The 25,711-nt window shown below is 43.5% G+C and overlaps 2 protein-coding genes across 2 annotated transcripts in view; one reads left to right on the top strand and one right to left on the bottom strand.

Moving 5' to 3' along the window:
• Positions 1-25,711, bottom strand: part of LOC115316492 (neuronal acetylcholine receptor subunit alpha-10) — a 686,776-nt gene that overhangs the window by 582,328 nt on the left and 78,737 nt on the right. The gene's annotated exons all lie outside the window — the stretch shown is intronic.
• LOC120846405 lies at positions 20,315-21,170 on the top strand. Its single transcript, XM_040218143.3, has one exon. The coding sequence runs from the start codon at positions 20,472-20,474 to the stop codon at positions 21,168-21,170; it is 699 nt and encodes a 232-aa protein (XP_040074077.1). The 5' UTR covers positions 20,315-20,471.

Genomic DNA, 25,711 nt, shown 5'->3' with positions numbered 1-25,711 from the left:
GAAGCTGAGATACGCGAAGGAGCCTTCGGTTCACGCGATGGTTTGCTCTAAATATTTCACCGTCGAAGACTCTAAACCAACGATGCATGACAACCGAGGTAAGTAGAGGTAAGTTTACGTAAGTGTCATGAGTGGCTCAAGGTATAGTACACGTAAAGCCTGCGCGTTGATACCCGCTTGCTGCTGGGCAGTGTGATCGTTCTTAGTGTGGGTTCTCTCTCTGTGGTGTTTTTGGAGAGGATGTAAAGGCCACAAACTTATTACTGCGTGAGAATCCCGATTTTTGAAACGCAATAGAATTGACACTTCTACGAGCACACCTACACTATGACACAGTAAAGAAGGCATCGACTACAGCAGAAGTCACTCACTCAGTGTCTGGAAGTGCGCCGAGCGCACCTGATCAATTTTCTTGAAGGTTGGCCGAAAGTACGAGGTAAATAGGGCTGATGGCAACTTTCGAGTAATGGGGATCGCTCGAAATGAAGGGTTTTAGGCATGCAGGTTTAAAACAATCCGGAGGACAAATCGTGCGATTCTCTCGAAGACGTTTCCGGCGGTTGGAGTTACGAGCAATAGTTATCTGGCCGGGGAAGTGCACGAAGTTCATCAATCGTGGCACCGTTCGTGAGTTTCAGATCAACAGTGTGGGTATTCTTGCTGAAAGCCGACGAATGCAGCACGTAACTCCGCACGTATGCGCTGGTAAGCGTAGTCGTTGGGGCCACAACGCTGCGCTCAATTATGTGCCCGACATTCACAAGTTGTTGGCCTTCGACATGGCATCACTTTTTGTCGCCAATGTACTCCATGATAGTAGGCAATGGTGCTGAAACTGAAACAGAGTAATTAATTGAAAACGATCGTGTTTTCGAATAGATACGAATACTTGAAAACATTGATAACGGGGACGGAAACATGACTTCTTTTAAGAAGCCCTGTTTCCGTCCCCGTCCTCGATGTTTTATCTTTTCAAGTATTCGTATCGTGAAACAAAGAACTGCATCACAGCACCAACCACAGTAGCAACATTATGTAAGTGTCCGGCTTGGCATTCCTTGCCTTCGCGTATTTCCACGCTCGTAAAACAGTACAATCTTTACTAAGAAACTAGCTATCTCAACGTAAGTAGCGCAGCTTGCTCCAAAACAAGCCCTCATTGTCGCGAGGATTCGTGCTTCAACGTGCACCGAGAGCAAACGACGTACGCCGGTATTCACACTCGTAGTCTCTCCAACATCGGTCGCACGGTGGCGACCCTGTTCGATCTCGAGGCGAATAGTGGGTAAACTCCCAAGAACTAGGATTACTATTGCGTAATTCGACCCGCTGTCGCCCTTTTTATCTTGAGGTTGCAAAGCACTATGTCGAAAAAATGTAACCTGTTATGTATATTTATATTAGAAGCAACAGCAATAAACGTAAGTTTGGGGGGTATCAAAATTTAATGGACAATTGCAATTCGCAAGATGTGAACCAGATAATAATACGGTCTCATACGAGGCATATAGAAGGCTAGAGACCATTCCCCTTCTGCGAGCTACCATCTATGTTTACTGGACAGTGAATTGCGTTCCGACGATTCGAAATAGTTCTCTTCTGCGAAATATCGTACACCGTCTTTGTTACTGCAGTACAGTGACATATTTTGCTCCAGTCATCAGCGATTAAAAGATGCTTAACATTTAAAATCTTTTATGCGCACGAACACTTGCATGAACATTGCTTCGTCTAGGGAAAATGTGGAATAAATACACGAAATGAGTGGCGCTAAAAACGAGAAGAAAAATTACTTTAGATAATGTGCCCCTATGATGTTTCTTGGTCATACTTCTTGAATACAGGAAGTTAAAAAGCATCTGAAATATTACCATTTAATAGACATTTTCTATGTGCAGTATGAATTCCTCGGGTTTTGCACGTATATCTTTAATTTTTGTCAACAAAATTAACGAAATCGGCCAGTTTTATTATTATTAATGTGTATATGAAGCTAACAAATAAAATTATGTAGTTAAATATATTTCAAATCACGAGATTCAATCAAATTTACAGGCAAACATTTACTTTAAGGAAAAAAGAAAAGCGGAATGCGATGTGATTTAGAGCGCGCAGCGTCTGAAACAACAACAAGGAAACACACTCTAACCAGTCTATATTATTAATGCGAAGTGATGCTCGGGAGATTGCTAAACAATATCTTAAACATTTTTGACTGCGCAAACTTGTGTAAAAATGGCGCATCAGATACTTTCTCAATTTAATGTATTTAAACATACATGTAGAAAAATAAACAGAAAGAAAAGAACGTTGAAGTATTTCACATTCTTACTTCAGCAGAAAATAGTTGGACAAGAAAGCTACACAAACACTAAATTGTGTCCTTGCATTTTTTCTAGAATTTGTCGTCGTATGCAGTCTCGTACATGATGGCCTCACACGAGACAACGTGTTTGTGCCCGTTGTACCCGTGGTTTATTCCGTGGCATTGTTGTTCAAGCCGGAGATTATGCTCACACCGAAAAGAAAAGAATCAAAGAGCCTTTAATAAAAACTTTAGCTCAGTGTGGTGTTTTTCCTTCATTGAAATGCGACACCTTTCCACCCCTCCCCTCCCCCCCCCCCCCCCCCCCCCCGCCCTCCATGCGCAACCCGAAAATTCTCCTCTGTAACATGAAACGACTTGTCCTCTTCGCCATTTCGCGCTCATGCGTGGGTCACGAGTTGCTCGGCGCGTGCCCCATTTGGCTCCACGTGTGCGTCATGGCATAAGCGGTGGCTTGATGAGCAGCTGTCCCGGCGGCTAAGCGAATGTCTCGGTTGACTCCGCGCTTATGAAAATGAGACGCTTTCTGGAAGTGTTCTGGTCTTCTTCCCGATTCCTCGCAAGAGAAAAAAAGCGACTAAGGGTGCATCGCAAAATAAAAGCGTCGGCGCATGGAAGCTAAGCGTGTTGGCTGTGCCAATAAGACACCGGAAAAAAGGAAGCAGCATTCAGTCTTTGAAGGAGGCGTGGCTATATGCTGTCGCCATTACTAGGCTAGACCTTTTACAGGTAAAGATGTAAAGAGAGAACTAAAGTAAAGAAAAAATAAAGAAAACGTATTTAGTGCATAAAATGTACGGAAATTTGATGCTCAGTTGAACGCTGCGGGTCTCGTCTCAATTTCCTCGGCAAAATCTATTAAGTGAAGCGATGCTATCCCATTTAGAACTAGTCTGCAGCGAAACACTGCAGAAACACAAACAACTTTTTTTTTTAACGTTTCTTCATGAGTATGGAGACAGTTTTCATTTGACGTAGGCCTAGAACATTCTCAAGTTTTACGTAATACGAATAATGCTTATGTGTAGAACCAAATACCTGTGCGCCTGCTGAAATAATTTTTGGTACCGTGTTTACTATCGAGGACTCAAGACAACCCACACAACGGGTAACAAATTAGACGCATGTTGGGCTTCCGGATTTAACCAACGTGCGTCTCTTATTTTCTACTTTGGTTTCATTATACTCAGAAATACTCGTCACAGGTTATAGGAACATTGACGTGGGAATAATTCGGTGTTTTAAGCTAACAATAAACCAGCCAATTTGAGAGAAATATCACGCATAAGGTTGTTCGCGAATCCTTTCCAATAACTACTGTCTGTTCTGAACGTTTCAGTTGAAACATTTAAAGACACCAAACTACGACTCAACGTACGGTTCCTCATTCTAAATGTCCTACCTCTTCACGATTCTCGCCAAATAACTCAGCAGTCTATAACGTTATAATAAATTCGCGAACATTGTTAAACTCTTTTTTCCACTATGCTCTACTTTGATTATGTTGCTCAGTTAATGGAGGAAAGAAACAAAACAAAATCGCGCGAAACTTTCACTCGTGTTTTTTTTTCCTTTTGTTTGTTTGTTGCTCTCTTTTTGTAGCTAAAATTAGTGCTCCGAAACAAGCTTTTCTCGAGCATTGTTCAATAACGAATTGCAGGTTTCGTTGTTTTTTTGGTGGAGTATGGAAACTGGTTTCGGGACGAGCGACATTAAGGCCGTAATTAAAGCCGACAGGAAAACAAAACAAAACAAAACAAAACAAAAAAGAACCCCTTTGAGTTGGGGGGAGCACGGGGAGAAAGGTCTGCGATGGAAAGTAGCAGAAGGAAAATGGTAAGGACGGGGTAAAAATGCGCGTTTGCCACCGAAACATTGGATGAAAAAAAGACGGTGAACTTGAGGAACACATAGAAGAATTTCACAAAGCCGACTTCAAGTTGGAAAGCGGGAAGATGAAGCTTTAAGACGAGAAGGGAACAAAGAGACAATCACGCGTGAGGGAAAAAAAGGGAAGAGAGGAGGGGAGAGAGTATGAGGGAGTGGGAGAAAACGGTGCATTCATTAATCAGAATGAAAAGGGTGTAAGGACAATCGGGTGACACGGGGCTTCCGGGTGAGTGAGGGAGAGCAGGGCGGACGCCGACGGACCTCTTCCTTGGGCCTGCTTGTAGATTTCGGGGACAAGCAAACTTGCTCTGGGCACTGGGGTGCACCTATTGAGGCTCATAATTAAATTTGATTCTGTTCTGGGTGTCTCGGTTTTTGTGTTGAGATGGCAGCATCTTGGGATTTTTTCCTTCACACGGTTCTTTACAAAGCACGCGTAATAGACAACCCAGAAGGCCTTAAATGCTCGGAAAATGGCGCTTCTATAGGCACATCTTGCTCAACTGGCTGGAATACTTGTATGTTGAAAGTTGACTAGGAAAGAAGTTTTCAACAGTTGAAATTAGGAATGCCGCGAACTTTTTTCGAACCAAAGGTTCAATGATCGAATCAGGTGGTTCGAAAGGTTCGAAAGATATCAAATTTTTGAACTTTCCATATCGAGAAATTCGACGGAAGTCAAATTTTCGAACTTATTAAACAAAGAAGTTCGACACGCTTCGAAATTTAAAACTTATTACGCTGCAAATTTCGATGCTTGTCGAAGTTTCGAACTTGATAAACAAAAACTTTCGATGATCTTCGAACTTTCAAACTTCTTGCAGTAAACAGTTCGAAGTTTTTCGAACTTTCGACCTTCCTACGCTAAGAAATTCGATGAGTTTCGAACCTTCGAACTTATTGATTTAAAGAATTCGAAAATTGTCGAAATTTCGATTCCTGAAAATTCAAAAGATCGACGAACTTCGACCTTCTAGGGTAAAAGATCGAAGTTCGTCGAACTTTGAAAGACCGGCGGGTGGTTTCATTTGGATTGAAGCAGTGAGGTACACTCGTAAATTTTTTTTCGCATTTTTACATGCGGTGCCGCATTCCTTGCGAAAGACAATGTCGTTTATTTCAATCATCTGGCATGCTCGGTTTGAATGAAATAGATTCCCGAAGGAGCGAGGAAGGACGACGGGTTTTTGACAATTGTCGTATGTGCCATATTTGAAGCGCGCTATAGCTAGGGCTCCGTGTTTGCGGAGTTTATTTTTCGTCAAATTCGGAGGGTGTTTTTCCGAGTTTATTTGTTGCCCGGAGTTTATTGGAGTTTATAGTTTTTTGGTTCCCAATTCTCCGAAATTCAGAGTTTAATTTTGCTGGTTTCCTATTAAAAAAAAATAATAATAACCCAATGTAAACGTATAACAGATAAAAAATAAAACGCGCTTGTATCAATTGAAATATCTTGAGTTGAATTTGGCGTTGGTGCCATTGCCATTGGCAATATAAATTTATCCGCGACAAAAGTCACACACAGGTGGCGCCTCGATAAACGCCGATACCATAACATCAATAGACTCCCGGAGGTAGTCGCTAGGAAGCCCGTAGTCATCCCACCCTATTGCATCAATCTAGCCCGCGGCCGCGTGAGGTGGAGTGGTTAAGGAGGTAATAGAGAGTTTGAAATGCCCCTCTTCTCAATTTTATACAATTCCTATGGTCCATAGCTTTCACTGCTACTAAAAGATACCCTTTCCTTTCTTTTTACAGTGGCTTTTGTCGTGACCCGAATGTACAACGAACGACCTGTTGCCCTGAATCAACCTTGAAGAGACAAGCGGCAAGACCGCTTTTGACAACGGTCCGAGGTTTGAAAGATAATTATGGTGCAATTTTAACTGGACCATTAGCCCTGTGCTGATCAAACTGTAAAAAAAAAAAAGTCTTTTACTTCTTTCTTTTGCCGGGGGGAGTAGGGGGGGGGGGGGTGGAAGGGGGGGAGTGGCATTGACACACAAATATTCGGAGTTTATCGGATAAATCCGAATTGACCAAAATTTTACCGGCGGGTTTTTTTCGTAGTTTTTCGGATTTATCCGAAAACACGGAGCCCTAGCTATAGCCAAAGTAAGTGTCGTCCTAAAATATTTGTATTGTTGTTCAAGACGAGTTTCGAGGAAATATCCAAACATGTATCTACGGGCAATTATGCCCTAAACTTTGTAATTTTTTTCGTCTAAATTGTTTGAGGTGTCGCATTTAAATTAATCCCACAGACAGTACTTATCATTACCATCTGCAGAATACAAAGTATATGTTTAAGTTCAGCACGTCATAAAAATAATTATTTTTTATTTCACGTTTCTGGGACGTGTTTCTTTTAGCCTGTGCACATTTTGGTAGGAGAAACTTGTATCGTAGTTCTGGGCCTCAGAATATGCAAGAATACAAAGCTTCCGGCGGGTTCTTGATAGCATTTGTTCTTCTCTCCAGGTTTTTATTTTTGCATTTATTGTTATGTTTATTTATTTAATATTTTTTACCAATGGCACAGTTATTTCGGTCGAAAAGACATAGCTTTGAACTTCCGAACCACCTCACCGGTGACGAGTAGTGCCTTCTGACAACGAGGTACTAACAATGACCATCTACGCGATCTTTTATGAAGTAAAAAGAGACAGCAGCTATACATATGCATAAAAAATTTCAGATGAAAATAAGCTCGACCATGCCGTCTTTCCCCGTATTATTTTCTTTAGCAGTCCGAGATATCTGGAGTGGGGGGGGGGGGGAGGGGGAGGAGATTGGAGCCTCCTCACCCCCTTCCCGTTTTTCCTCTTCCGACGCCACTGGTATGGTAGAACGCTCCTCGACCTCAAGTTGTGTCAGCTTCTGTGCCTTTTGCTCGGCGTTTCTTCCGTCCCGGAAAATAAACCTCCAAAACATCCACAAACTAAAAAATATTCAAGGTACAGGCGAGGTGGTGTATGTTGATCATGATGCAAAATCCCGAGAATGGGAATGAAATTCGCTAGAAATAGTGTAAGAAGAAAGAAAAAAGAAGACCGGACAACGTCTCAAACTCAGCTGAATTGAGTTTGAGACGTTGTCCTGAGCTGAGTTTTCAGCTGAGTTGAGTTTGAGACGTTTTCCGGAGCTGAGTTTTGAGACGTTGTCCTGTCCCCTTTTTTCTGTCTTCATACATTTTTTCTTTCAAATTTCATTCACAGAGCTGAGTTTGAGGCGTTATCCTGCCCCCTTTTTTCTGTCTTATTACACTTTTTCTTTCAAAATTCATTTCCAGTCTCAGGATTTTGCATCATGTACAAACTGAACTTACTATATGCCAGCGTCACTCGGGCGGCGTTCGATCGGATTACCACCAGCGTGCAAGGGGGTAGGGAGGCAGTTTGCCAGATCGCTTCAAGGTTTTTCTGAGCCTCAACCACCTGCCTGCCTCTGGCCGTTTCGAAATGGATGAGCATCGTTAAACAGTGCGTTAGTGTGATCACTACTTCGTGATGCACGTTAATGACCCCCCCCCCCCCCCCCCCCCCCGGGCTGGCGGTCACAATTATTGATCTATGGCCACACTTCACTCGGCACTGGGCAAATATTCCAGCATATGCGGGACACTCGTCGTCTCATTTAATTGCCTGACCAACTTCGCGCAGCCTAAATATCACACCCGAACTTTTCGAAACCTGATTTCGTGAAGACCAGTGAGGCGTGAAAACGTTATTTAAAACTGTGGCGGAACATGAAAACTGGACTTCGAACTTTGCGCATTTGGACTTAAAATAAATTCAAAACTTCCGAATTTTTTTTTTTTTTTTTTTAGATTTCGCTTCAAACAAGAATCGGAACCTTTGAACTTTATGTAGAAAGAAATTCAAAATCTTCGAGTTTATCGACCTTTAAGTCTATAAGAATTCGAAACGTTCGAATGTTTGGAAGTTCAAATCCGAAAAAATTCAAAACATTCAAATATCTCGAATTTCAAGTTAGGAAAGTTCGAAATCTTCAAATTTCTCGAACCTCAAGTAAAAAAATATTTGAAGTAATCGAACCCGAACTTTTATAAACCGTGAAAGCTTCGAACTTTTCGATTTCGAAACTCCACGATTTTTGAAAGTTACGAATTTTTCGAATTCGAACCTCAGTACGGTCGAAAATATCTAAACCTGTCGAATTCCAACATCAGCTCGGTTCGAAAATATCGAAACCTTTCGAATTCGAACCTAGGGCTTTTCGCGGCGTTCGTCTAACCCTAGTTTAGTTATGTATATTATCTTTCAACTTGTCATTTTGCTTGAGTTTATTTCAACTTTCCCTTTTTTCTCTCCTTACGTTTCTATCTCTTTATACTTTCTGGATAACGTTGTTCGGAAAAGCTCTTAGAACGACCTTCGCTGTCATCGCCCCCTCTCCTTCCCGTTGCGGTTGCTTTACGCTTTTGCAAGCGGTATTTAGGTTGGCGCCTCTGGGCGCGAGTAATAGCTTTCCGGCATTATCTTGGCAATGGGCTGCTCTCGGTCAAACGTTCCGGGACGTCTGTTTACAAGCCATTTCGGAGATTCGCTATGAATTCAACCATCAATATTGCTCATTCTTCAGCGCTCCAGGCTCATATCATACTTTTTGTAAGGACCCACAAATTCACCCAGGCTGGATCTTAGGACTTTTATTCTCTCTGGTACCCCTGTAGATTTTCTGTCTAAATTTGTTTCGCCTAAAAGTATCTTCCCGCTTAAAAGTGCGGCGCTTCGCGTGGACGTTCGGGCTCAAGAAGTCAGACCGCACAACGAGATTTCTTGTCATCTCCTCCGCCTGTTCGCAGACATCAGTGTCAACTCGAGCTCTAAACCCCGACTACCATTTTCACAGTCGTGTTTTGAGAGTCTGTGCGAGGTCCTCACAAAAGGAATTACTGACTCCCGAACCATCGCCAAGATTTTCTTGTTCAAGACCTATTTGGCAGATGGCCCCAACTGCATTCGTCCATTTTCTTACCTCTATCTGCCTTTTATAAGATCCGTGATACTGTTCAGAAGCGGTTGTCTATTCTCCGGTCTTCCAATTTTTCGGTCTACCAAACATGCTTGTACAGGAGGCACCTGAACATTCTCCTTGCCTATCGGTCCTACTCCAGTATACACATCCGCGTTTCGCAGGTCAACTGCGCCACAGCGCCTTCGCCCTAAATGTCGACCAGGTCGCCCTGTAATCCTTTGTTTGGTGTTCTCCAATGAGGCCCGAGGGATATCCGTGCTCATCATACTGCCGTAGATCTATAGGTACTCTACGAGTCTGGGATGGCAGGCCGAACACCATGTTGCCAAATGTTAGATAATGACCGGCTTGTAACAAACAGCATCTTAGCTATAATCTATTCACCCTTCAATGGGCACTGACGGTGCATTTATGCTCGCAAAGGCTTTTAGTAATGCATAGCATATGAAAGCCCAACTACCCAGAACATAATTTGCGGCTCAAAATTAGATTTTTTTTCCACCCGAAAAATCTCGGATCAAGAACCGGCCGGTTTGAGTCGCACTCACGCTCTTCCCCGTGGTCTCGGGTCGTTTTCTAAGGTATAGACACAACCACCAAATTCAATCAAAGTTGTGGGTCATTAAAGGCACACACTCAATATTAAAAATAGAAAGAAATATGAAACTCAATCTTTGTGGCTTCTAGAAAGCTGCAAATAGGTTCAATGAAAAACAAAAGTTGCACAGCGAAGTACGTATATCGAGTGTAATATGCATGCGTGCGATTTCTTTACTAGGTGCAAACGTGGCCAATCGGTGGCGCTGCCTGACTTCAAGCCCGGCGAGTGCCTTTGCTGCGGGGAAATTGGCAGCAAACTTTCACAACTACAGTCGACCGGCTGCATTACTACGAACGAGGTGTTCAAAGTCTGCCTCAAGATTACGATGTTAAAACTATCGTACTTCGAGCTCCACGTTAGAAAGCTGCCCATGCCCAGGGGCATCGACAAGTTTATGGTGTCAGGAAAAACGATTATTTCATGTGGAGTAGCTTAGTGCAAAGGTGTCCTCTTTGCAGGCAGCGGACCCGGGTTCAATTCAAAGAGTGGGTGTACTGGTTTTTATTTATTTTTGTCAAACATTTTGCAATAGTTACAAATTTGTTTTACAATTATAAATTAAAAACAAAAAACAAAACAAAAAAAACAACAACAACAACAACAGATGTTGTAGATGAAACTTCGCTGAACTAAATGGTATGGGACTCCGTTTTTGACACTTGAGAACTCAATGTAGTCACTTTGCACAAAATGCAAAAAGCATATAAATCGGGTAGCGTTCGCTTTTTGAGGTGCCCGTACAATTCTGCCGGAATCGCAGCAAGCCATTGGCCCCAATCCCATTGATTTTTCGGCAACTTGTGCAGACTCTGCCGCACAATGCCACTTTTGGATGCAGAAGCTGCGAGGCAGCTCCCCACGCAGCATCTTGGGGGCATTCTTTTTGGAGCCGATCAGCATTTACCAGGGACACTCACTACTCATTTCCAACTCTTCAATGTACAAAACCTGACGCAGACCTCGAAGCCTGACGTAGACCTCGAGCCGAACCTGCCATTTTATGCATACCCATTTGTAGTAAAGCCTAGGGCACAACAGCGCTTAGCCTACAATGAGTTAGTCTCACTCGGTACCTAACAAGTTTTGACTGAAGTGCATCGTAGGATGAGACGAAGTGTGGTACCGGTCAGAACCGCCGACGGTGATGATGCTAGAATCATTTTCTCGACCGTTTTGGCCGGCCACTTCTACGGTGCGTTCAAGTGCTCAAATATGAACATTGTCTGAAGTCGAATGCACCTCTCAACACCTTTGCCTAAAGTATTGTAAAAATGTTGCTAAAAATACATTTTTTTTACTGATATCCTGCATTTATAACGCCAACAGGTGGACATCCCTCGACCCTGGGGCTCTCCGACTTTACTGCCATTCTCAAAAAATATCTTTTTCGCCCAGGTGTAAAATATAAACATGACCTGCAAGTAGTCCCTTGAAATGCTGATCGATAGCAGGAAAACGTGCAAGGTTAATTTGTTATTTAGTACGTGGTTTTGCAATCTTAGACGACACATTGGAGGCTGGCGTCTAAGGGAAACGTTCAATATATCCTCCAATGTGTACTTATTTCTGAAATTTTTACTAGTTACATTAGCTTGTGCCCGTACTTTTTTTTTACTTACAGCTATCATTACACGTGATCGCAAAAAAAAATTGAAGAAGAAAACGAAATAAATTATACCTTCATCACGATAAGCCAAATAAGCCGCGTATGACGGGCGCGGCGGGGTGGAGCAATCTTTGAATAAAGAAAAAACACATTTTGTTGATTTTTGTAAGGAAGCAGTGGTGGATGCGTAAATCACATAGCAATAATAACAATTCCACGCCGGTACACCTGAGCGGTACTCCAAAACATCACAACCGGCAGGGAAGGGGACAGCTGGGTTCCGCAGTGCTAGCTTCATTCCACGTGATACAAGCTGCGGTGCGCCACTACGCTATTTATTTTTTTACGGAATGAGAAAACATAGCACAGTATTTTTCAAACTGTAGGTCACGAAAAATTCAGCGGGGAATAGACAGCTATTGATAAATTACCCAAGCTTCAAGGAGAATGCAGGGATTGGTGTTACACGTGCCAGACGGGCACGCCTTCCCCGTATAAAAGATTCCAAGCAAATAACCAAAATAAAGCGTTGACAGACGAGCGTGCAAGATGCCATTTGTTTTAGGCTTTTGCTTCAGAAAAGTTACTACTGGTGAGGCCAGCACGTGCGGCGCGTGGAACACCAATCCCTGCATTCTCCTTGATGCCTGGGTAATATAGCAGTAGCTCTGTTGCGACACAACTCCCAAACTTAGAAAAAAAATTGAGCACTTTTTTTTGTGTGTTGCCTTTGACGAAAGCAAAGTGCAGGTCGCAGCTAAACGCCGAGCCAGAACTGTGAGTTGCGGTGTACAAACTCCTCCCGTTTTGAGAAACTGTGTGTTAACAAGCAAGCTCACTTGAGCCATCAAACCCGTGTCACACTGCTTGTACATCATACAAAAGACGCGGTCTGCAAACACAAGCCGCCGCAGTATCCGTGGTTCAAATGCCATTTGACAAGTTTTTTTTTTAATTTTTAACAGTGAAGCTGCATGCATAAGGTTAGGGTTCCACGCATTTTTGATATTCGTGTACAGAAACTAAATTGCATGTGAAAGGACTCCATTATATGAAAATGCATATACGCCCCGTCACCTCGATATGCATTTTTATAAGGAAAAACGTCGAAACGTATGGTAAGAAGATACATCCGAGAACAATGGGCCTTCTTCCACTCGAGTCGGGTGACGTCACAGCTTTACATATGTAAAAGCAGCAGCTTTTATACATGTAAAACATTATATGTATAGATTTAACTTTAGCAAAGAATCTCACCAACTTTTAATGGCACCCATCAGTGTATATCATCGTGATCATAAAGCAATCATTACTACAGTGTGAAAATGATGTATATGTACTCTAAATAAACATTTGGTGAAGTGCTTTTGTTTGTCTTTTGGTGAATAATGTGTCGTGTTACTCTACAGCTTCGCTGGCCAACCAGATTCACAGAGTGGCATGGCTTATGATTGTACTCTTAACTCATTGCCTTGCGGCATTCAAAGCACGCATCTCACGGCGACTCGCATTCGAATCTCTATGCAGGCTCTCTTTTGTATGATGTAGAAGCAGAATGACCCCGGCTGCAGAACGGCATGCGTTTATTTTTTTTTCGTAGATTTATAGTTTGTTTGATTTACCGTGACTGTATTAACCGATAAATAAATGTTCACAGCCAATCGTATCATTTTTTATGCAGTGAAAACTAGCGAAAATCCAAGGGTGAAAAGAAAAAAAAGAAGGAGGGGGGTTCTGAAAGCAGTATTTTATATTTTCGATGGATCGCAGGTTACCAGAGTTGGGGAAGAACTGATAGCAAAATCACAAGATGTTTTCTTTTTAGTTCACTCGATCGAATGTTAGTTGTTGCTTCAAAACTCTTTGACGCCTATAGAAGATGATCAAACAGGGTTGTCGTACAGGCTTTTTATACGGGCTTTGAGTTCAATCAACTAAAGTTGTTGAGGCTTTGAATATAAGTGATAGTTAATAATGTCAAAAAAGAACTTTTCACGTGCCGCAAAGTGCTAGAAATTGTATTAGGTCACAAGAAAAGCATACCGCATGACACAGGTGCACAGGTGCCCGATTGCACAGATAACACAAATCGTATGCCATAAATATTTTTAATTTAAAGAATACGCTTTAAAACGCAAAAAGAAAGAAAGCCGTTTACAACTTCCTTTAACGCCGGATTAGAGCGCAGCTCTTGAGGAGGAAGAGGAAGCAAGGGTACTGAGGGGAGAGTATACGCCTCGTCCCTCCTCCTCACCTCCTCATCCTGTCTGCTACTCCTTCCTCCGAGCGGCGTCGCCGTCGCCTCGAGGGGGTCACATGAGCTCACGGGGTCACGTGACCCCTGTGGCGTGACGTGACTCCTGCGAGATCACGTGACAATGACGATGACGGTGGCGTCATCATGATGACGTCCCGCGATGTCACCAGAAATCGTGCAACCAACATCTTTTTCGCTGTCCTCGCGCAACGCAGCAGAGGCTGGTTGCACTATTTCTCCACGGGGCGCGGTGCCGACGGTGCCGAGAAGCGCTGCGATAGCGAACCGAAACTTAAAAACCCGCCCAAGTTGAGCGCTTTTTGAGAAAGCTGTAAAATGCAGTGCGTGGCTTCTATCGCACACCAATTGTTTTATTTAGTGTTTTCGATGATGCTTAGCAAGTTTCCAAATGAAACCATGCCCTTAAACTTAATATCTGAAAAAATAATTACGGGAAAATAATTAACACTTTAATTATCCCGAACCTTAATGATTTTCCTAAATGGGCCGCTGGACTAGGACCAAAACGACAAAAGCATTTTTTTGGTGCGATGCGTAGTTTTCGCAATATGCGATTTTTCCACCTTTCGTGAAACACCCTGCAGATAGGGAAAGCACGGGATGGCAGCCAAAAAAACCAAGACATGAAATATTTAACGTTTTATGTCTTGACTGAACGTAGAAGACATACTAAGATGCCATTTCTTAATTATTTTGTTTCTCACGGAAGAACGAAAGACACAAGAAAACCTGCCAGACGTCTAAGAGAAATCTCGGTCATCTCGGAAGCTCATCAACGCATCTTTCCTTTTATTTTTTCTTTCTTCCCATCACAACGCGCTCTTTTTCTTTTCTTTTTACATCTTGCTCACGCTCCCCCAAGGGCTGCCTTTTGGTCGTAACCGCCAAGTGATGGGCTTCTAAAGAGCGCAGAAATTATGGGGGCGCGAGGGTTTTCAAAAGAAGGGGAAACAGTGGACGTCTTAATTGGGAAGAACTCGCTCGTTGGGGCAACTGCTCGCCTCCCCCACCAACTCCCCTTCCATTTTCTCGCATCTGTCCCGTGTTCCCGAGCTCCACGCACAGTACAAGCACGCTTGAAGAGGGCGTGGGGTGTCGACATCCACCGCCGCCGCTGCTGCCACCATGGACGTGCACAGTCATAATCGTTAACGCCGGCTCTCTGTAGCTCTGAATAATTAAGTAGCAGGGCCACTCGCCTAGAGACGGCGGGGGGAACGAGAACCTCGTTCTGCGTTTCTCAAAAGATACGAAAGGGCTCTCTCACGCTGGCGCGAGCCTTTGTGAGATTTGTGTCCCTAATTTGCTCACCCGGTGCTGGGCGAGGGATGAAAACTGGAGGAAAGGAACATCCCTGGCGAGAGACGCGCCTTTTGATGCGAAACCGTTTGAACCAGGGGGCATTAAGACGAAATGCGGATTCCCAACAAAGTTTAGAGAGTTTGAATGATGTATAAGTTAGTTTCCTTATGTTCTGCTTCTAGCCTATCGCTAGTTTTATATTTCCTTCGAAATACTTTACCCGATCATTGTAGGGCTTGCGAAATACTAACCACAAAAGAACCCGTGCTTAGGGGGCCTACGTATATTTTGGGTCGTTTCTTAAACATCGTCGCCCACAATTCAAGTCTACATATTCGGGTCGGATCGTAATCTAGAAGCAAAACGTCAGTATGAACACAGTGCTGTTCTTTCATAGTAATCACAATTAAAATTGAGGCGTGCATTATTGCAGTGCACTAGATTATCTAGCACACACACAAACACATCATGTTTAGTGGCTTATGCACAGTTGAGTGTAGAAAATAAACACGTATTATTGACAGTTTTCTTAAACAATTTCAGTGCAGCAAATCCTACGATGTGTGAAGAAAATAGAAAATATGAGGAATAATTTGTGCTTAGTGTCGATAGTTAGTTTGAGAAATACAAATTAAGTCGTATATAAGTGACCTGAGATCAAGTGTTAAATTTATGTAATGTACAAAAAAATAGCTTTATAATTTTCTCTTTTGAAAACAGCAACAAAACCAACAACGTTGCAGCTAATTAACAGCAATGATGCAGAACGAAGTAGCTAAGAGGCTGTTAAACACTCTTCCGTCTAGAGTTGGAGTCTCGCCTTCCAATTATTCTGTCATACGGTGTTCGTCTTTTTTTTTCATTTTTTCTTTTGTTTTTTACACTTTCGTTTGTTTTTTACAAAACATATACTGACACTAGCATTTCGACTTGTCGAATGCTTTGTCTGCGATGCGACACCACGTGACAGCAGTGATAAGTAAGCATGAAGCCCGCGGCCCGCATGTCTTTGAGGTAAAAGCCGTCTTTGACGGCTGGTAGCCTCTTTGCACATCACTGCCTTCCCGAAACAAGGTGAATCTTGATCGCCGCGTCTAGAGACATTCGCAGAAAATTGCCCTCCGCGCGATGCCATCTTTGTCTGCCGAAGGCCTTCTGAGCATGCGCTGTTGCTCTGGTGTGCGCTATATCAGACGCTGCGCATGTACCCACAAGCTCAGCGACTTGTTATTTTTCGTCGGGGTGAGAAGCGGTGCAGAAGTTTATACTCTGTCTTATTTTAAGATCGACCGCAGCCGTCGACACAATCTGATGGAGCCAATCAATCAGCGCCAAAGTGCACCGTCGCAGAGCTCGTCGTTTTTGTGACTTTGCTATCACCGCGTAAACTAATCACGCGCAGTGAATGCGCCGCGAGTGCGCACTTGTTTCTGTCCGTGATTGATTTACCCGGTCATAGTAAACGCACAAAAACAACGAGCGCCGTGACTATGCACTTTTGACGTTGATTGATTGGCTATATCACATCGTGGTATCGGCTCAAGTCGGTCCTAAATTGACCCGGTGTATAGCGAGAGCATAAGCTGCTTTGTTGGTTCATATCGTAACGGCTCGCAAAACTAACCCCGGCCACGGCCGGACTGGATAAGCACCCGTTGTCTGGAGAAGTCTCTAGCGAGGCATGACAGCACCTATGGTTGCGGTGCTAAGTGTACTAGAACAACACCTCCACTAGGAAGATGCCCGCGAGATGGCTCGCGGTATTCCCTTGTGGCCGGCTTGCCTTTTGTGTTGTGGACAAACGCCACGCTCTGGCGCCCGCCTCCGACGCCGCTCTCCGTGCTATCTCCGCCCAGTTTCTAGGCGGTCGGCACGGCTTTTCTCTTATACCCGGGCGGAAGGCGCGCTTTTTATTTTTATTTTCCTTTTAAAGATATCATGCGCAAAGTTTTGTTCCGTGCTGACTACATAGTGCAGGGTGCAGCTAGTCGCCTCTTGATGACACTCTAAACGATATAATAGGGACGTTTGTCAAATCGTTACCCTGTTTCGAGGACCGCACTACTGGAGCCTTTGAAGCATGCTTTGAAGCGAGCGCCCGGGGTGAGGCTGTGACCGCGGGGCGCGCGTTTAAGATCATGCTTCAAAGGCTCCAGTAGTGCGGAACACGTTAATGGCTTGCTAAAAGTTCATAATGTTTGCGAGGATGTCATTTTCGCGACTCGAAAAAGCGTACAGCTCTCTTAATCGCTAAATTTGGTGCCCGAGAAATATTCCAGCCCCCCCCCCCCCCCCTCCCTTCGCAAAATATTTAACCCACCAAAATAAGGTCGTTTAGGGTACATCCATTCATACGTCGATGCTGACACGAGGGAATCGTGTATGAATGCGAGTTTCTAGAGTGTTGCAGCTACTATGAAAATTGTGTTTTAGAAACTGCCGTTCGCACGCGGTTTACAAAGGGCATTTCCAACACACATTTTACATTAAAATAATGTCATAAATGCAAAGTCACGTGAATGGCAGAAATTTGTTCGGGAATTTCTGTTCTCAAGATCTAGGCGCCAGGTGCTTCTACAACTTCAACACTTTGCGGGAAATGGGGATTCCGCTCAAAACGCTTCACAGCAACATTCGTGTCCCTCACTCCAGGAGCATAATTGCTCCAGAGAAGCTTTATAAATTTCCTGGTGATAAGTTCAAGTAGGTGTTTCCGGTGATCTTTGTCATGGCTCCCACAGGCGTCGTCCTCGTTGCGTGGTAAAATGCCAGTGCCCCTCACTGTCGTTTCAGCCGTTTGGGAGAGGGTAAAAGGAGAGGGTACGGCAGGACGTGTGGCGCTTGTATGACAGCAATTCTAGTTAAAAAAAAGTGTTAATCCAAGAGGTAGTATTTGATTCGGCGCGGAAGCGCAATGGCAGCTCGTGAAGCTGCGCGTGTGGACAACAATCACGCACTGCAGTCGTCGTCACGTTAGTAGAAAGTTACTCCGGCCCGCCAAGTTCGGTGAATATTGCATCAGGTGTTCGCAACCATTGACAACTATTCGGCGCACCTACATCACAGCCCACGCGCGCAACCATACCACCTTACTAGCAATGCGCCAATGTCGACACCTGTCGCGATCTACACCACGAACCTCACGTGAGCTGCTCAGGTCCCAACACTACCCCGTATCCTAAAGTACACTCTAGTAATGCGGCATTGGAAAGGGAGATCGCTGGCCGAGAGGGTTAGTGCACACCAGCTCGGAGCACGGGAGCGAAAGCTCGCGCTGCAGAACCCAGAGATCCTGAATTCAATTCCCACTCCTTGCCGTTTTGATCTGGATGAGCATCGCACCGGCGTGCGGCCGTGTATCACAACTGCGTGATGCACGTTACAGACCCCAGGCTAGCGGTTGTACTGCACTGGCTAAATTTCTCATCTACAGCGAAAGACTCGTCGCAACTTTGAAATGGCCGACCAACTCCACGCTGTATAAATATCCACACAACCCCAATTAGTATTATGCGGCAATGGCACACCCTTGTCCGGAAGCGCCACTGAGCGGCCGGGAGCCGCGCTGCAGCGCGGCCGTAGGAGGTGTCACTACTATGTACGCCACGAGGAGCTGAGAGAGAGGAGACGAGAGCGGAGGGGAGCAGAGGAGCCGAGGAGTGCGGAGAGCGGAGAGCAGTTTGGGAGGAGTAAACGTGGCTGTCTTTGTTTCCGTTACACTCGTCGAACGCGTTTGGATGCGAAGGGCGAACACCGGACGCGGTGTTCCGCGTTCTAATGCGTGCGACGAGTGCACTGCAGACAAACCAGTTAGCGTTTGGTCTATTCGCTGATTAGTCCAATCAGAGCTCGGCGTTCTGACATGCCCAGTCGCTCTCGAGTTCTCCTATTCCTCACCCTCTGGGAGCGTAATCGAGGACAACCTTTTTGAGGCCGTGCAGTCAAAGGTAAGGAAGCGCGTGAGCCGTTTGTCTCATCTTGCTCAGTCCTTTCAAAATCTTCGTGGAGAGCCTTTCGCTTTACGCTTTTCCGTTCAGATGCCGACTGCTTCAAGACGAGTTTTCTTCAGGCCTGCTTGGATGCCGGCATTGGGTTTTTTGTAGGCCCATCAACCATATGAGCACGGTTTTATGAATTAACTTCTTTTTGCGGTTTTACGCTACAGAATACCCCGTTTAAAATGCTTGCTGTACAAAAAAAAAAAAAAAAAAGCATACGTAAAGAGTTATTGTTTGCAACCTATTTTTCACTCGGTACTTAACGATTCATCGCTGAGTAGCTGGTGGAAAGCCATGCCCAAAATCTTCCCAGATGTCGACTTGCCATTTGGAATACAACACAACAGAAAAGAACTGATCCACGGGAAACAGGACCCTTTGAGCGGCAGGCTGGAACGCCGAGATTAGCTGGGTTGCAGCTCTCCCACCCAGAAAATGCGCATGCTTTCTCTTTGAACAGAACAGGGCGCATGAAAGAGATGGGCGCGAACCCGGTTAGGCCGTGCCCCGGCCACGGTGGAAGAAACATTTAGGTGATGACTCTCTGTCCGACGTGGTAACCCGACGCAGTCTCGTCGGACTTGAAAACTATGTTTCGGGTCCTCGCCGCTGCAAAAGCTGAGCGCTGAATATCAGGTTCCCAGAGAAATGCTTTGAGCTACCAGATCCTCGCGATCGGAATTTGCGACTGGGGACTGTACGGCTTCGTCGTCGAACTGCCAGGCTTTCTGAGTATGGAGGAGGCTATGGCCGTGCTTTGACTGCGCGTGCACGCTTGAGGCTTACGAGACGCCGATGCGTTCTCGAGAGTAGGAAGCTCGCGCCGGAGGCGAGACAACAGACGTTGCGGTTCTCACGACACCAACACGTGGCCCCGACGTCCGGGCGCTGCGGCGGAGCTGCTATTGGCAGTACGCACGGGCAGAGACTCCACTTCACGCGAATCTGGCTACTGCGCACGCGCAGTGCCCACACCCCGTGAAGGAACTGCGCGTTTGCACACATCACGTGTGGCCTTGCCTGTAAACAACGCGTTGGCCTAGAGTTCTGTGTTTTCGGTTTGGTATAAGAGGGAAACGAAAACTACACCGACGCTATTTTTTATAGACTTTTTGAAGGCCTTTGATCGTGTACCACACAGTCGTCTGATAAAAAAACTACAATATCTCAAAATTAATGCTAAGGTAATTACATGGATTCGTGAGTTTTTGCACGATAGAAAACAATCAGTACTTGCAAATGACATCACCTCACCACCTATACATGTCAAATCTGGTGTCCCTCAAGTATCCGTTATTGGACCACTTTTGTTTTTAATTTATATAAATGACCTCCCCAACAACATTTCTTCAAAGATTCGCCTATTTGCAGACGACTGTGTGGTATACCGTCAAATATCTAGTCAAAGCGACTGCCTGGCCCTTCAAAGTGATTTGGATATCATACTTTCATGGTGTGACACGTGGCAAATGCAGATAAATATAGATAAAACAAAAATAATGACATTTACCAATCGTCGCTCATCTTTTCAATACGACGACAAAGTTATAGATTCAAAATTGGATAAAGTATCCACATATAAATATTTAGGAGTCCACTTAACTTCCAACCTCTCCTGGAACACTCATCTAGATTATATCCTTAGGAGGGCTAACCAGTCACTTGGTTTCTTAAGAAGGCATTTATATATGGCAACAGCAGAAACGAAACTACTTGCATACTCTACCCTCATTAGGCCAAAGTTGAAATATGCAGCTATAATTTGGAACCCGCATCAAAAATATTTAAATAATAATTTAGAATCATTACAAAACAGGGCCACCAGGTTTATACTAAAAACGTATTCACCTATAAGCGTCAGTCAATTTAAGAGTTCACTTGGTTTATTGACTCTCCACCAGCGAAGATACCTCGCAAGGTCATCCCATTTTCATAAACTCTATCATAGTTCCTCAGATTTCCGTCAAAACAACATTCTCCCACCGGCTCGCATTTCCCCTCGTCATGATCATTGTTACAAAGTTCATATTCCATTTGCAAGAACTAATCTGTTCAAATACTCCCCGTTCGTACAAGCGGCGACTGAATGGAATGAGTTGGCAAGCGAAATTGCGATGGTCACTGATCATGATACATTTATGTTGTTATTGCGTGAATCTTTAGGGTGAATGGATCATACATTGCCCTGTATGTTTGTTACTCGCTCGCTGGGTCTATTGCTTTTTTTCTAGCACGTCGACTGCCTCCAATGATGCGAGTGCGTGTGTGGCTTTTTTGTTATGTAATGTCTTCCCTTCATGGTTCTGTTTAGCGTGACACGATGTCTTCTATTTTTTCTTGTAAAATATTGTATGATTATGTAAAAGTTTATACGACACCCCCCTCTATGTAATGCTCCTTTGGAGCCTTTAGAGGTATGTAAATAAATAAATAAAAATAAAAAAATAAATAAAAACTAGGAACGCAAGGCTGTTGTATTGAACGGTGCTCGCACCGGCTAAAACGCGCATGTACCGCATCTACTATAACGGCACGTAGCTTCCCCTCATAGCATTGAATGGCACCTTAAAAGAAAACGAAATGTTTTTTTTTTTAATAGTCCGGTTGGAACACGCGTGTCAAAAAATTAATTTTACGCGAAAAAAAAAAAAAAGAGATTTATTGACGGCTCAAGGCGCAATTTAGTCGGTAGTCACCATCGTTCCACTTGTTTTCTCTCAGAATTTCCGGTGTGTAGAGGAGATGCGGATCGTCTTGACCTTCACGTCCAGGTGGAAAGAGCGAAGGACCATCTCGTTGAGGTCGACAGAGCGAAGGACCTTCTGTAACGTCATGCCCTTTCCGCGCAGAATTTCAAATAAATTTATTGCCGTCAATAAGGCTTAAGAAATTTTTCTTTCGCGTAAAATTTATTTTTTGACATGCGTGTTCCACTCAGCCTGTTTAAACCTTTTTCTTTTCAGATTTTTGTTTTAGGACCTGGTACCTCGGCGACCATTTTTGAATGACGGCTACAAAAGATTTTTTTTAAACGTTGATTAAAATAAATCTAACAAAACATACTCTAAAGCGGTTTCGATAACATATTCCGCGTAATCTTGGAGATTCCATTGCAAGTTATTATAGTCATTTGGTTAACTAAAATTTAACGAGTTATTACTGCCAGGTGGTTGTCGTTTTTCTCCCCCAATAATATTGCTAAAAAGGGTGATAGTTTTATACTGCGTACCTGGTACTATCATGAAAAACTAAGCGGCATTTTTTTCAACAATATTAGTGTGACTCTTTTTAATAAGAAAAAGTTTAGCGGTCCAAATAAGCTTTTCAAGAACAATTTCAAGAAAAAAATTTCTCGGTCACTTTTTTATTATAATACTGAGTACGCCGTGTCAAACTGCAAACCTCTCAATCAAAACATTGAAGGAGAAATACTAGAAGTACGTGGCAGTATTCAGTCATTCACTATCAAAATAAATAATCAGCCTACGACTAAAATAGGTTGCCGTTTACAATCATCCCCAAGATCACGAAGAATATCTTCGCAAAGTTGCCTACGAGTATGTATATATATATCTATTTTTAAACTTTTTTAATGAATTAAACAAAAAGCTCGTTTTGTACGCACTCAGGATTGCCGCAAAGGGACCGAGGGACGAAATAGCTATACTTTGACGCTACGAGCTAATGGAACCAGTCAAAGTGCGTTAAAAGAGCAAAATCTTTTTTGTTTCTGATTGTTTCAGTGATAATGAAACATGTTCAGCAACATGACGAACACCAAGATGACGCGCTTGTGGCACTCTCTGGTTGGTCTCGTCATCTCGTAGCGTCGGCTGCGTCTGGACCTAAGCTCAACCGAAGGATAGTATAGACGCTTTCGGGCAGCTGTACATGGGCGCCGCCATGACCGACCTTCAGTTTTTGTTCCCCCTTATTCCGTTCGGTCTACTTCATCCTAACCACTGCAGGACAGGTCATTGCCACTTTAAGTGTTACTGCGTCCTTCTCCCCAGCATAGGCCCTTGTGGAGACTCGTCAACGCCCGCTTCATTGGCGCGGCATCTCGGTAAGACTAGAGAAGGTCGGCCATGGAGGCTCTAATCTGGCGGGCACTGAAAGCGTGCATAGAAATAGTGGCAAAAGTTGGAGCGTTGAGGCGAACGAGGTGGAAAAAAAGCTACGCGCTTAACGCGAAAAGTGGAAGAAAGAAAAAGAAACTGGGGGGCGGGTTTTTCGAAAGAGACGTCCTGTCATTCTAATCTCCTGGGTGACTATAGTAGTTTCTTTTTTTTTTTTTTGCACCGAATTCTTGAAAATTATGATCACCAAAAGAATTCAAATTGCATTGATGCCTTATCCTTGCTGTTGATTTAAAGCAGTTTTAAGCAGTTGTATGGTAGTGGGTGCTCTATAAGTGATCAATCATTAGACGACCGTTTGAATAGTGCCAAAAATACTGAAAAGAAAAGAAGTCCCATTAAAAACTCGTTATTCACTAGTGGCGTTCCCTTCAGAAGTCTCAGTCCATCTCGATTAAAAAAATATATATTGTAGAAGTACAGGGTGTTGCTTAAAAACCCCATCGATTGGGGTCGTTTTAGGAGCTGGCAAGGCGGTAGATTTCCAGCCCTATTAATTCAGCGTGGTCTTTCAATATCTACCAAATTTATTTCTGAATGAAATTTCGACGAAATTATAGTTAAACGACGGCGCTCAAATACCTTAAACTATAGAATTTAGCAATTTTAACACACTTGAACATAATGCGTTCTTATAGAACATGTGCATCGGGAGCGTGAATTGTCTCTTCAAAGCACTATGTGCGTCCCTCGATGAAATCAGATTTCCGAAAAGAATTAGCTAAGACCAAGCGGAACGTACTATATAAACAAAAATGTAAAAAAATTTAAAAAAAATATTACAAAAAAAAAAGACGAAAAAATAGAAAAAGTTACGAAAAGAAAGGAAGAAATTTCGGGAGGAGCTTACCCTTCTTAAATTTTTCTTTTTGTTCTTGACCCTCGAGTTATGATTTTACTCCAGCATGAGTTGTGTGCTACGCTCGCGTTCGAAATAAAGCCTATTTGCTGGCCCACTCTCAAAATGCTGTGGCAAGTTAGGGTAATCTTACCTTTCATATCAACACATTCCTTTATCTTAAAATCTTCAAGAAGCAAGAGATAACCAACATTCGTTTTGTCACATGCGCCGAGTATGGAAGTAAAAGTGAGATTTTATTCGTTTCCTCATGACCCACTTCAGAAGTTGTTGACGAGAACATCAAGCTGTAGGGGGCGCCTTCTCCGACTCGTTTTGCACAAAGCTCATTGTTTTTCCAACGCAGGGCCTGTACGCTTTATTATTGCACCATCGTACTCGATAGAACGTGGGGAAAAGGTTTATGTAAAAAAAAGTGTTGACATAGAGCGAAGTGACGTTGGCGGGTCGTGACAAGCAGTATCTCTCCCAAAAGCATTCGCCAATGAATGCGAGCTTGACTCACTTCGGCCTTTGTGCTAAACAGCTGCCCAACACATGCACGGTGCATGCCGCATCGTTTGACGCAGGCCGGAGTGGTTCCGAAAGAGCGCCCCCTCGAGTTACGGGAGAAAACGAACCCTAGCCGCGAACACCGATGGAGTGTTCGGCTACGCCGGTGAAGTCTTGTGCAATCCCGCATAAGTTACTGCCTTTTAGTATGGTCAACGACATCCCAAACAAATCTAGACAATATTGTATCCATACAAAAGCGAGCATTGCGAGCAATTGGTAACATACAACTCCTTAAAAGTGCCACACCTTATTTTAGGACATATCAAATACTCAACGTAAGAAATCTACATCAATATAAACTATCACTTGAAATTTGGCGGCAATTTCAGCTCGATAAATTGGTGTTCTATACTAAGTACCACGCGAAAGATAGCCCGTATAATTTAAGGCGTCATTTATTAATAAAATCGCGTTCGCGAACGAATTATGGAGACCAGAGGTTGAGTTTCTTGATACCAGACTATTTATACCAATACCCATATATTTTAGCTTCATTAGAGTGCGTGCGATCACTCTATCAATATAAAAATATTGTAAAATAATACTTACTCACAGGGGAATACAACCGTATGTGTTTTAAGCAAAATGCTTGGAATGATAAGTAGCAATTGTCCTTTCACGTCATATTTTGTGATGTATTTGTTTTGTTTTGTATAGGTTTTTAGTTTGGAGTGAAATTGTGTCATTCCTCATTTATTTGTTTTTGCTACCGTTGCTGCCCAAAGTGTGGCACGGCCCCGTCAGGCATTTATGCCTTTTGCCATGTCACCTGGGACATCTCTGTACAGTTATGTCTTAAATAAAAAGTTATAAAAAAAAAAGCGCTGCGTCATTGTTATTCTAGTCCTCGTGGGCGTAGTTCGGAAGCTAGCCGCTAGGGGCGCAACGATTGAATCTCCTCTCCAATAGTCACTGACAACGAGTTGGTGCAAGGAGTGTATGACCCGCGTCGGAAGCTAGCCAAATAGCGTTCTTTTTTGTGTTGCTTTTTCGTCTAAATTTTTTACGACTTTTTCTTTTTATAGCGATCGTGTTTAACATAGCTAGACTTTAACGTAATCTTCAGTCAAATAATTTAATACTGGGCAACTAAAGGTAAGGTGCGATTTTAATGGAATAATTGTATTCATTCTGGCCGGCACCGAGGTACAACTGT

This window comes from Ixodes scapularis, unplaced genomic scaffold (genome assembly GCF_016920785.2).
Source record: "Ixodes scapularis isolate PalLabHiFi unplaced genomic scaffold, ASM1692078v2 PGA_scaffold0__279_contigs__length_252992795, whole genome shotgun sequence".
Classification (NCBI taxonomy): Eukaryota; Metazoa; Arthropoda; class Arachnida; order Ixodida; family Ixodidae; genus Ixodes; species Ixodes scapularis.
This window is presented reverse-complemented; position numbering and strand designations above follow the sequence as displayed.

Coding starts and splice junctions, on each gene's coding strand:
- LOC120846405 (XM_040218143.3), top strand. CDS start 20,472: ATGCAGATAAATATAGATAAAACAAAAATAATGACATTTACCAATCGT.